The 14,004-nt window shown below is 38.4% G+C and overlaps 1 protein-coding gene across 7 annotated transcripts in view; it reads left to right on the plus strand.

Moving 5' to 3' along the window:
- spdi (split discs) overlaps window positions 1–14,004 on the plus strand; it is a 117,677-nt gene that overhangs the window by 97,769 nt on the left and 5,904 nt on the right. For all 7 annotated transcript variants that reach the window (XM_067779747.1, XM_067779745.1, XM_067779749.1 and 4 more), the window contains 2 exons: window positions 199–375; window positions 13,026–13,958. In XM_067779747.1, the coding sequence (XP_067635848.1) occupies window positions 199–375; window positions 13,026–13,958 (1,110 nt within the window). The remainder of the gene's footprint in view (window positions 1–198; window positions 376–13,025; window positions 13,959–14,004) is intronic.

Here is a 14,004-nt window from a genome sequence, read left to right on the forward strand (position 1 = left end):
ACAAAAATATCACGACCTCTGCTTCTCAAGTCTTCTAATGATCAAGAGCATTCCCGTGAGTATCGAGCGTGATACGGAGCTAGAAAACTCACTGGATGATAGCTACTGTAATTTACAGTTATTCAATTGACATATGCATGCAACGTGATTCAATCTAACACTTAAGCAATGATCTCTTCCTCTCTTTCTTTCGCATAGATCCAACAAGAAAAAAGTCAAATGGAGGTGTCAAATCTCAAGTACGAGAATGAAACATTGCGCAACCGTTTGCATGATGTTGTCAATTCACCGTTATCTGATGCGGAGAAACATCAAATCATACAAGATTCACAACGTTTACATAGCTCGGCACCGGCATCAATTGCGTTACCAACTGTAAGTTTAATTGAATGCCAAGTAATAATCGACCCTGAAATCTGCATACTCTCATACCTTTTTGTTATGTTAGACATTGTGAATGATGACTAAGTGTGTTATCTTATCTGTCAACTGCCTGACAGGCTGTTCAATATGGCTACTTTTCAGCGTTTTGACAGGCTGTTCAATATGGCGGCGCCTATCTTCAGGGGGTGATAGAAAGAGATACAGAATGAGACAGCGATAGTCATTTACAAATCAGGTGATCCAATCACTTTGGAATATTGACGTTTATGCAGAAGATATCACACTTAGTCATCATTCACAATGATGTTAGATTAGTATAAGTTAGACTGGCTTGTCTAAAGCCGTACATGAGGTGCAAATTTTAGCCAACAGCTCCGTAATGTGGCAACTGCTGTATTTCAATACCAAGAAATCTAAACCACATAACAAAAATTTACAGCCCAGAGATTTTTCTGCAGGAGCACTTTTATGGCCAAATAAATGACATTATAGTAGCGATAGAGGCACTGCCGAAAACGATTTGATAATAACACTTCGAACCTCCTGACTCATCCCAACCCCTCCTTGGGGTAACCAGGATCTGGACTACTAAATAAGATGTGTTCGCCGCACATAGGTTACGTTAAAGATGGGGCTTGAGTAGAGTTGGGATTCTACTTGGGTAAATACAAGAAAAATACCCGGAATATTCCTTTTTTGTATCTTTTTTTGGGTATTTAAAATTCATTTGAATCGAGGCTGCTTGGAATTAAAATTCAGCAATTAAATTTATACGTCATTTGAAATTAAAAATATTTCGTTTTGGTTTTAAACAAACAACCCAGCAAACACCCGGAGTCAACAATTAGTCTGAAAGGAGTCCAAGCTTTGGTACGTTTGCACTCGTTATTAGCTCATTTAGGAGCCTGAAGCGAATGCTATATGACTTCTAGCACGCTTATATTTTGCCTCTAACATAAGTTTTATACAGGCCTCCTTCCGATACCTCTCTGAAGTTGGCAAAACAACTTTTACGTGGAAAAAAATTACCTATTGGGAAAATTGCCGTGAATTTGCCGTAATTTATCCGTGAAACAAAAAAATACAGCTAGGAAAATAATTCTTGCACACGAATTTGCCGTAAATTTACCGTAGATAAGTGGTATATTATACAATTTCGAAAAAAAAAAATTTTACTTTTTTTATGGTGCACCGCCAACTTCACGTGAAGTTAGCGTGCCACCCTCAGAAAACCGCCTTAGAGGCCAGCTAGAAAAATAATTCTTGCACACGAATTTGCCGTAAATTTGCCGTAGATAAGAGGCATATTTTATAAATTCGAAAAAAAAATGTCAAATTTTTTTTATGGTGCACCGCCAACTTCACGTGAAGTTAGCGTGCCACCCTCAGAAAACCACCTTAGAGGCCAGCTAGGAAAATAATTCTTGCACACGAATTTGCCGTAAATTTGCCGTAGATAAGTGGCATATTTTACAAATTCGAAAAAAAAAAATTTCAAAGTTTTTTATGATGCACCGCCAACTTCACGTGAAGTTAGCGTGTCACCCTCAGAAAGCCACCTTAGAGGCCAGCTAGGAAAATAATTCTTGCACACGAATTTGCCGTAAATTTGCCGTAGATAAGAGGCATATTTTATAAATTCGAAAAAAAAATGTCAAATTTTTTTTATGGTGCACCGCCAACTTCACGTGAAGTTAGCGTGTCACCCTCAGAAAGCCACCTTAGAGGCCAGCTAGGAAAATAATTCTTGCACACGAATTTGCCGTAAATTTTCCGTAGATAAGTGGCATATTTTATAAATTCGAAAAAAAAAATTTAAAATTTTTTTATCGTGCACCGCCAACTTCACGTGAAGTTAGCGTGCCACCCTCAGGAAACCATCTTAGAGGCCAGCTAGGAAAATAATTCTTGCACACGAATTTTCCGTAAATTTGCCGTAGATAAGTGGCATATTTTACAAATTCGAAAAAAAAATTTTCAAAGTTTTTTATGATGCACCGCCAACTTCACGTGAAGTTAGCGTGCCACCCTCAGAAAGCCACCTTAGAGGCCAGCTAGGAAAATAATTCTTGCACACGAATTTGCCATAAATTTGCCGTAGATAAGTGGCATATTTTATAAATTGGAAAAAAAAATGTCAAATTTTGTTTATGGTGCACCGTCAACTTCACGTGAAGTTAGCGTGCCACCCTCAGGAAACCACCTTAGAGGCCAGCTAGGAAAATAATTCTTGCACATGAATTTTCCGTAAATTTGCCGTAGATAAGTGGCATATTTTATAAATTCGAAAAAAAAAATTTCAAATTTTGTTTATGGTGCACCGCCAACTTCACGTGAAGTTAGCGTGCCACCCTCAGGAAACCACCTTAGAGGCTAGCTAGGAAAATAATTCTTGCACACGAATTTGCCGTAAATTTTCCGTAGATAAGTGGCATATTTTATAAATTCGAAAAAAAAAATTTAAAATTTTTTTATGGTGCACCGCCAACTTCACGTGAAGTTAGCGTGCCACCCTCAGGAAACCATCTTAGAGGCCAGCTAGGAAAATAATTCTTGCACACGAATTTTCCGTAAATTTGCCGTAGATAAGTGGCATATTTTACAAATTCGAAAAAAAAATTTTCAAAGTTTTTTATGATGCACCGCCAACTTCACGTGAAGTTAGCGTGCCACCCTCAGAAAGCCACCTTAGAGGCCAGCTAGGAAAATAATTCTTGCACACGAATTTGCCATAAATTTGCCGTAGATAAGTGGCATATTTTATAAATTGGAAAAAAAAATGTCAAATTTTGTTTATGGTGCACCGTCAACTTCACGTGAAGTTAGCGTGCCACCCTCAGGAAACCACCTTAGAGGCCAGCTAGGAAAATAATTCTTGCACATGAATTTTCCGTAAATTTGCCGTAGATAAGTGGCATATTTTATAAATTCGAAAAAAAAAATTTCAAATTTTGTTTATGGTGCACCGCCAACTTCACGTGAAGTTAGCGTGCCACCCTCATAAAACCACCTTAGAGGCCAGCTAGGAAAATAATTCTTGCACACGAATTTGCCATAAATTTGCCGTAGATAAGTGGCATATTTTATAAATTGGAAAAAAAAATGTCAAATTTTGTTTATGGTGCACCGCCAACTTCACGTGAAGTTAGCGTGCCACCCTCAGGAAACCACCTTAGAGGCCAGCTAGGAAAATAATTCTTGCACACGAATTTTTCCGTAAATTTGCCGTAGATAAGTGGCATATTTTACAAATTCGAAAAAAAAAATTTCAAAGTTTTTTATGATGCACCGCCAACTTCACGTGAAGTTAGCGTGCCACCCTCAGAAAGCCACCTTAGAGGCCAGCTAGGAAAATAATTCTTGCACACGAATTTGCCGTAAATTTTCCGTAGATAAGTGGCATATTTTATAAATTCGAAAAAAAAAATTTCAAATTTTTTTTATGGTGCACCGCCAACTTCACGTGAAGTTAGCGTGCCACCCTCAGGAAACCACCTTAGAGGCCAGCTAGGAAAATAATTCTTGCACACGAATTTGCCGTAAATTTTCCATAGATAATTGGCATATTTTATAAATTCGAAAAAAAAAATTTATAAAATATGCCACTTATCTACGGCAAATTCGTGTGCAAGAATTATTTTCCTAGCTGGTCTCTAAGGTGGTTTTCTGAGGGTGGCACGCTAACTTCACGTGAAGTTGGCGGTGCACCATAAAAGAATTTTTTTTCGAATTTATAAAATATGCCACTTATCTACGGCAAATTTACGGCATATTCGTGTACAAGAATTATTTTCCTAGCTGGCGTCTATGGTGGTTTTCTGAGGGTGGCACGCTAACTTCACGTGAAGTTGGCGGTGCACCATAAAAAACAATTTGAATTTTTTTTTTCGAATTTATAAAATATGCCACTTATCTACTGCAAATTTACGGCAAATTCGTGTGCAAGAATTATTTTCTTAGCTGGCTTCTCAGGTGGTTTTCTGAGGGTGGCACGCGAACTTCACGTGAAGGTGGCGGTGCACCATAAAAAAATATGAATTTTTTTTTTAATTTATAAAATATGCCACTTATCTACGGAAAATTTACGGCAATTCGTGTACAAGAATTATTTTCCTAGCTGGCCGCTAAGGGGGTTTTCTGAGGGTGGCACGCTAACTTCACGTGAAGTTGGCGGTGCACCATAAAAGAATTTTTTTTTCGAATTTATAAAATATGCCACTTATCTACGGCAAATTTACGGCATATTCGTGTACAAGAATTATTTTCCTAGCTGGCGTCTATGGTGGTTTTCTGAGGGTGGCACGCTAACTTCACGTGAAGTTGGCGGTGCACCATAAAAAACAATTTGAATTTTCTTTTTCGAATTTATAAAATATGCCACTTATCTACTGCAAATTTACGGCAAATTCGTGTGCAAGAATTATTTTCCTAGCTGGTCTCTAAGGTGGTTTTCTGAGGGTGGCACGCTAACTTCACGTGAAGTTGGCGGTGCACCATAAAAGAATTTTTTTTCGAATTTATAAAATATGCCACTTATCTACGGCAAATTTACGGCATATTCGTGTACAAGAATTATTTTCCTAGCTGGCGTCTATGGTGGTTTTCTGAGGGTGGCACGCTAACTTCACGTGAAGTTGGCGGTGCACCATAAAAAACAATTTGAATTTTCTTTTTCGAATTTATAAAATATGCCACTTATCTACTGCAAATTTACGGCAAATTCGTGTGCAAGAATTATTTTCTTAGCTGGCTTCTCAGGTGGTTTTCTGAGGGTGGCACGCGAACTTCACGTGAAGGTGGGCAAGAATTATTTTCCTAGCTGGCCGCTAAGGGGGTTTTATGAGGGTGGCACGCTAACTTCACGTGAAGGTGGCGGTGCACCATTAAAAAATATGAATTTTTTTTGAATTTATAAAATATGCCACTTATCTACGGAAAATTTACGGCAATTCGTGTACAAGAATTATTTTCCTAGCTGGCGTCTAAGGTGGTTTTCTGAGGGTGGCACGCTAACTTGACGTGAAGTTGGCGGTGCACCATAAAAAAAATTTGAAAATTTTTTTCTTGCAATTTATAAAATATGCCACTTATCTACTGCAAATTTACGGCAAATTCGTGTGCAAGAATTATTTTCTTAGCTGGCTTCTCAGGTGGTTTTATGAGGGTGGCACGCTAACTTCACGTGAAGGTGGCGGTGCACCATAAAAAAATATGAATTATTTTTTTGAATTTATAAAATATGCCACTTATCTACGGAAAATTTACGGCAATTCGTGTACAAGAATTATTTTCCTAGCTGGCGTCTATGGTGGTTTTCTGAGGGTGGCACGCTAACTTCACGTGAAGTTGGCGGTGCACCATAAAAAACAATTTGAATTTTCTTTTTCGAATTTATAAAATATGCCACTTATCTACTGCAAATTTACGGCAAATTCGTGTGCAAGAATTATTTTCTTAACTGGCTTCTCAGGTGGTTTTCTGAGGGTGGCACGCTAACTTCACGTGAAGGTGGCGGTGCACCATTAAAAAATATGAATTTTTTTTGAATTTATAAAATATGCCACTTATCTACGGAAAATTTACGGCAATTCGTGTACAAGAATTATTTTCCTAGCTGGCGTCTAAGGTGGTTTTCTGAGGGTGGCACGCTAACTTGACGTGAAGTTGGCGGTGCACCATAAAAAAAATTTGAAAATTTTTTTCTTGTAATTTATAAAATATGCCACTTATCTACCGCAAATTTACGGCAAATTCGTGTGCAAGAATTATTTTCTTAGCTGGCTTCTCAGGTGGTTTTCTGAGGGTGGCACGCTAACTTCACGTGAAGGTGGGCAAGAATTATTTTCCTAGCTGGCCGCTAAGGGGGTTTTATGAGGGTGGCACACTAACTTCACGTGAAGGTGGCGGTGCACCATTAAAAAATATGAATTTTTTTTGAATTTATAAAATATGCCACTTATCTACGGAAAATTTACGGCAATTCGTGTACAAGAATTATTTTCCTAGCTGGCGTCTAAGGTGGTTTTCTGAGGGTGGCACGCTAACTTGACGTGAAGTTGGTGGTGCACCATAAAAAAAATTTGAAAATTTTTTTCTTGCAATTTATAAAATATGCCACTTATCTACTGCAAATTTACGGCAAATTCGTGTGCAAGAATTATTTTCTTAGCTGGCTTCTCAGGTGTTTTTCTGAGGGTGGCACGCTAACTTCACGTGAAGGTGGGCAAGAATTATTTTCCTAGCTGGCCGCTAAGGGGGTTTTATGAGGGTGGCACGCTAACTTCACGTGAAGGTGGCGGTGCACCATTAAAAAATATGAATTTTTTTTGAATTTATAAAATATGCCACTTATCTACGGAAAATTTACGGCAATTCGTGTACAAGAATTATTTTCCTAGCTGGCGTCTAAGGTGGTTTTCTGAGGGTGGCACGCTAACTTGACGTGAAGTTGGCGGTGCACCATAAAAAAAATTTGAAAATTTTTTTCTTGCAATTTATAAAATATGCCACTTATCTACTGCAAATTTACGGCAAATTCGTGTGCAAGAATTATTTTCTTAGCTGGCTTCTCAGGTGGTTTTATGAGGGTGGCACGCTAACTTCACGTGAAGGTGGCGGTGCACCATAAAAAAATATGAATTATTTTTTTGAATTTATAAAATATGCCACTTATCTACGGAAAATTTACGGCAATTCGTGTACAAGAATTATTTTCCTAGCTGGCGTCTATGGTGGTTTTCTGAGGGTGGCACGCTAACTTCACGTGAAGTTGGCGGTGCACCATAAAAAACAATTTGAATTTTCTTTTTCGAATTTATAAAATATGCCAAGAATTATTTTCTTAACTGGCTTCTCAGGTGGTTTTCTGAGGGTGGCACGCTAACTTCACGTGAAGGTGGCGGTGCACCATAAAAAAATATGAATTTTTTTTTTAATTATTAAAATTTGCCACTTATCTACGGCAAATTCGTGTGCAAGAATTATTTTCCTAGCTGGCCGCTAAGGGGGTTTTATGAGGGTGGCACGCTAACTTCACGTGAAGGTGGCGGTGCACCATTAAAAAATATGAATTTTTTTTGAATTTATAAAATATGCCACTTATCTACGGAAAATTTACGGCATATTCGTGTACAAGAATTATTTTCCTAGCTGGCGTCTATGGTGGTTTTCTGAGGGTGGCACGCTAACTTCACGTGAAGTTGGCGGTGCACCATAAAAAACAATTTGAATTTTCTTTTTCGAATTTATAAAATATGCCACTTATCTACTGCAAATTTACGGCAAATTCGTGTGCAAGAATTATTTTCTTAACTGGCTTCTCAGGTGGTTTTCTGAGGGTGGCACGCTAACTTCACGTGAAGGTGGCGGTGCACCATAAAAAAATATGAATTTTTTTTTTAATTATTAAAATTTGCCACTTATCTACGGCAAATTCGTGTGCAAGAATTATTTTCCTAGCTGGCCGCTAAGGGGGTTTTATGAGGGTGGCACGCTAACTTCACGTGAAGGTGGCGGTGCACCATTAAAAAATATGAATTTTTTTTGAATTTATAAAATATGCCACTTATCTACGGAAAATTTACGGCAATTCGTGTACAAGAATTATTTTCCTAGCTGGCGTCTAAGGTGGTTTTCTGAGGGTGGCACGCTAACTTGACGTGAAGTTGGCGGTGCACCATAAAAAAAATTTGAAAATTTTTTCCTTGCAATTTATAAAATATGCCACTTATCTACTGCAAATTTACGGCAAATTCGTGTGCAAGAATTATTTTCTTAGCTGGCTTCTCAGGTGGTTTTATGAGGGTGGCACGCTAACTTCACGTGAAGGTGGGCAAGAATTATTTTCCTAGCTGGCCGCTAAGGGGGTTTTATGAGGGTGGCACGCTAACTTCACGTGAAGGTGGCGGTGCACCATAAAAAACAATTTGAATTTTCTTTTTCGAATTTATAAAATATGCCACTTATCTACTGCAAATTTACGGCAAATTCGTGTGCAAGAATTATTTTCTTAGCTGGCTTCTCAGGTGGTTTTCTGAGGGTGGCACGCTAACTTCACGTGAAGGTGGGCAAGAATTATTTTCCTAGCTGGCCGCTAAGGGGGTTTTATGAGGGTGGCACGCTAACTTCACGTGAAGGTGGCGGTGCACCATTAAAAAATATGAATTTTTTTTGAATTTATAAAATATGCCACTTATCTACGGAAAATTTACGGCAATTCGTGTACAAGAATTATTTTCCTAGCTGGCGTCTAAGGTGGTTTTCTGAGGGTGGCACGCTAACTTGACGTGAAGTTGGCGGTGCACCATAAAAAAATATGAATTTTTTTTTGAATTTATAAAATATGCCACTTATCTACGGCAAATTTACGGCATATTCGTGTACAAGAATTATTTTCCTAGCTGGCGTCTATGGTGGTTTTCTGAGGGTGGCACGCTAACTTCACGTGAAGTTGGCGGTGCACCATAAAAAAAATTTGAATTTTCTTTTTCGAATTTATAAAATATGCCACTTATCTACTGCAAATTTACGGCAAATTCGTGTGCAAGAATGACACGAACATATTCTTGTCGCAACACATATGTGTCGATGCACCACTGTCTACACACCAATTGTATTTACTTCGTTCATCCCCCACAGCAGCAGCATATACAGCGTAAGAAAGCTCGTTAATTTTAGAACTTTGTTTATCTTCACGATCATATTGTTGTTTGCCCTTTCTTTTGCATTGTGAAGCCGTATGGCCACGCATGCCACAACTAAAGCATTTACCCTTGAACTCATTTGACTTTACATGAATTTTTGCTTTTGTATTTATTTTATTACCATTATGCGCTGATTCTCTTACACTTGTATAAACAGCTTGCGCAGGAGCTTTTTGATCTGCTTGTTGTTCCCTTCTAGCACCCTCTTCTAACAGCTTTACTTTTAAAGTACTGAAACTCGGCAATTCATCACGAGTCTCGATAGCTACCACGAAGTTTTCGTACTCGGACGGCAAACTAGATAATAGTATTATGACTTTTAGCTCTTCGTTTAACTCGATGTTCACTTCGGCTAATTTATCTACGACTTCGACAAACGAATTTAGATAAGTTGACATGCTTTGACCAGCAGACATACTGCAACCAAGCAACTTTTTATAAAGCGAAACTTTTTGTAAAGGTCCCCTCGGCACATGAACATCACGAAGTCTCTTCCATGCTTCCACTGAAGTTTTACAAGCCTTAATATTGCTGAGTTGCGTCGGTTTTACGCATAAAATAATATTAGCTAGCGCTTTTTGATCATCTTGATCCCACTTTTCTGCATTTTCATCACTGCGCTTACAATCTTCATTAACGATGCGCCATTGGTCCATATTAACCAATATGCTGCGCATTTGCATGCACCACACATCATAGTTATTATCGCTCAGTTTTTCGATTTGCAAACTCGAATTCATTTTTAAAATTTTATTTTGTAAAACCCGATTAATTATTAAATTTTAAATAACTTCACACGCGATCTGGGACCATAACCTTTGTTGGTAGGAATTTGGAAGGGGATTTGTATACTTGCGTGAATGTCCGGTACAATAAAAGAAAAGCACTTCTTAGTTCAACGATTTAATGAGGACTAAAAGATAAAATTCATGTGTACATATAGTTAACTCATCAATATATGTAATATGTCTTATTCATTCTAATTATTAGAAATATGTTCTCAATAGGAAATATTGAACTTAAAACTCCAAGTTATTATTTCAACACATATCTACGGCAAATTTATGGCAAATTCGTGTGCAAGAGCTATTTTTCTAGCTGGCGTCTAAGGTGGTTTTCTGAGGGTGGCACGCTAACTTCACGTGAATTTGGCGGTGCACCATAAAAAAAATTTTAATTTTTTTTTTTCGAATTTATAAAATATGCCACTTATTTACGGCAAATTCGTGTGCAAGAATTATTTTCCTAGCTGGCCTCTAAGGTGGTTTTATGAGGGTGGCACGCTAACTTCACGTGAAGTTGGCGGTGCACCATAAAAAAAATTTGAAATTTTTTTTTTCGAATTTATAAAATATGTCTCATATCTACGGCAAATTCGTGTGCAAGAATTATTTTTCTAGCTGGCGTCTAAGGTGTTTTTCTGAGGGTGGCACGCTAACTTCACGTGAAGTTGGCGGTGCACCATAAAAAAAATTTGAAATTTTTTTTTTCGAATTTATAAAATATGCCTCTTATCTACGGAAAATTTACGGCAAATTCGTGTGCAAGAATTATTTTTCTAGCTGGCCTCACGTGAAGTTGGCGTGCCACCCTTTATTTTCTAAAATATGGCCACGGCAAATTTTTTTGTTTCACGGATAAATTACGGCAAATTCATGGCAATTTTCCCAATAAGTAATTTTTTTCCACGTAAAAGTTGTCTTACCAACTTCAGAGAGGTCCTTCCGATACCATATATGAGCCTTATTGGCGTCATATGCTGCCGATTTTGAGTTCTTTAATGACACTACTTGATGGCTTTTAGGCAGAATTTTTGACATACATCCGAAGCGGAAAACATAGGGGAGAAAATTGTTGTGATAAAACTCCCATGAGGATAAGATAGAAATGAAATAAGTATTAGCTGAATTATTTATTTAGAATAAATTTTCGCAGAACAAGAGTTTTTATTCCGGGACTGCCTTGTTTACTGCTTTTAATATTTTTGTTTTGTACATAATTTCATCAAATTTGAGTCATAAGGGCTCTTAGGTGGTAGCATTTTTGAAGCTGATATTTTTCACGTATTTCGGACCCATATTGAACTCCAGAACTGTAAGCGCTTCGAGAATGTTTATAGGGTACACATATTTATGCAAACAAAGCTACCCCTCAAACATACTCATGACGCTCATAATTTAAGAATCCGAAACGAGTCCAAAATAAGTGGGCAATGTAGGAATCAGAAAAGGGTCGAAACGCGTAGGAGGGTCAAAGAAAATTTAATTTTTGCCTTTAATTTAACGGCCTAAGAGCTCCTAACCTAGCATGCAAAAATTATAATTTTTAAAATATTTATGTTCGTCAAAGCGATTTTGAGCAAATATTGAAACTTTGTTACGACAATTTTTCATTTTAATACAAAGTGAATTACATTTATACATTATTGTTACACTTGCTATTCTTTTTTGTATAAGCATCGACGTTTTTCCGCTCATGGACGCTTCTCGATATTTTTAATGTGACTGCAAAGCTACCACGCTCTGTCCTGGTGTGTCGGACTATATGTATATGCCCCCAATAAGCGCTGACGCTACCTAATAAATAGGCCATGTTCGGACACTTATTTAGTCTCAAATGATATATGTACGTTAATAGGCTCATATAGGATGACCATTGCAAGAATGCTAATACATTAGTTTCGACCTCCCAAATGAGCGCATACCGACTGTAGACGCTCCAATTTAGATATTTTTCCGACTCTTTCTTGTCTTAAAATGTTTACTGGGTAAGCTTAAATTTTTGCAACGGCATGCATTATTGGCTAAATATTTTTGAAAAACGCTGGATTACAGATTAAAACTAATTCAACCGATAGCGTAATGGATAACCCACCAATATAGGACAAATTGGGTACTTTTTTTATTGAATTTGTGTGTTTGTTTCCCATATTATCCAAAAGATTATTTTTACCCTTATTTTGGGTATTTACCCATTTTTACCATATATAACCAATTTACCGGGTATTTTCCATTTGCGTATTTACCCCTTTCCCATCCCTAGGCTGTGAGGTTGGTGGTGCAGGGTGTGAGGCTTTAAAGCTATGTATTTCGCTTAAAATCTACGAAAATCCCAAATTAGGCTTGTTAGCAATTCCGCATTTTTTAAATTTATCTTTCAGCACTTGATTCCTTTTATTTTTTCTAAGCGAATGTCTTTGCTTCGCGACAAAGCTTATTCAGCCTGTGCCTTGCGCCTTGTAGACGGCACTCTTCCTTTCCCAAGAACTCTAACATTTCCAATCGTAGCAGTTATTTTCTCAGGTGTACCGAAGTCCATTATCGCGAGAAATATATTCCTATTGATCGGTCATTGGGTAGGGTCGACAATTGCGCTCAGAGAGCAGATGAAAAATCCGTTGGAAAAGTCTGTCTAAAGCTTCTAGAAAGCAAACATTTGTTGCATGCTGGGCACATATTCTTCTCTTCACAGAGTCGCGTGCTGCCAGAAGATGTAGGTTGGAGCCGATTTGTTGTCATGGCGGAGGCTTCGCTCTTAGCAAGAATATTTACGTCCAATCTGTCATGACGTTGAGTTTATTGAAGAACATCGCTCCGACCTTAGCAGAAGTGACAGTCTTCGTTTAGCTTTGTAGCGTTTGCGTCATGCATACGATTTAGGTTGATATCATTTCTAGGTCTTAACGAGAATAAGCTTTTTTTGTATCAACTCTCCTAGAGTTTTGGTATGTTTAGTTTTGTTTTAGGGGGCGTAGGGGGCACAGTTCGCTTCATTTTTTATGAAGAAAAATTGCGCAGGCGATAAGGTTGGATATTAAGTGCTCAGTGCCCATACTTAATAGGTAAATCATTTCTAATACAATTTGAGACTGATTTATCACAAGGACAGGAGTTTTAAGCTTAATTATACTTTTTACGTTTTTCTCACTTTCCACCCTAGACAAACGACAATGATGCGGGAACACCCTGTCTCACGCCCGACTGGGACAAACACTCATTGTCCAGTGAAATCTCAGTGGCCTGCCTTCAAGATAAAATTATCCAAATGGAGGAAACCCATTACTCCACCAATGAAGAGCTTCAGGCTACACTGCAAGAGCTAGCAGATTTGCAGTCCCAATTAAGCGATGCGCAAGCAGAAAATGAACGTCTAGCCGAAGAGAAAGATGTCCTGTTCCAGACACTCTGCCGTCAAACCGAAAAATTAAATGATTCACGCACCCAAATAAACACATTACGCACGGAAATTAGTTCATCAGAGCGTGAACGTAAACTGCTCGACTTAATAAAGACATCGCAAGAGGAACGTGAGGCGATACTCGTCAAGCAGGAAGAAATGAATGCAGAATTGCAAGAATTACAACAACAATTAGATGCCGCCACTGCGGATTGTACGCGCGCACGTGAACGCAACGCGCTACTTGACTCCACCGTCGATGCAGCGAATGCCGAACGCAAACAAATGGAAGCTCAACTGACGCAAGCCAAAGAGGAGATCTCCCAGCGCAGCATCGAGATCACACGTCTAACGACGCTATTAGAGAATGCCCGCTCAAAAATCGAAGAATTGGAGCACGATTTGGCGCGTGGCGAAAAAACCGATCTTACAGATGTATTGGATGCGGCGCGCAAAGAAAAGGATACACTCGAAGAACGCGTTGCTGAATTGCAAGATCAGTATTCACGCAGTCAAGCGGAGATTAGACGACTCAAAGAGCAACTATCGGGTGTAACAGAGGAGTGTAAAGTGGCGAAGAATAATGCAAAGTGTGCGGTGTCGCATCTGGAATATCGACTAGAGCAGTTACAACAAGAAAAAGATAAATTGGGCGCCGAGCATCAGCAGCTCGTGGAAAACACTGCCGAATTGCAGGTAAGCGTGGGTAGCGGTGCGCGCCAGTTTAAAACTATTTAGTATA

Source organism: Eurosta solidaginis, chromosome 4 (genome assembly GCF_040869045.1).
Source record: "Eurosta solidaginis isolate ZX-2024a chromosome 4, ASM4086904v1, whole genome shotgun sequence".
NCBI lineage: Eukaryota > Metazoa > Arthropoda > Insecta > Diptera > Tephritidae > Eurosta > Eurosta solidaginis.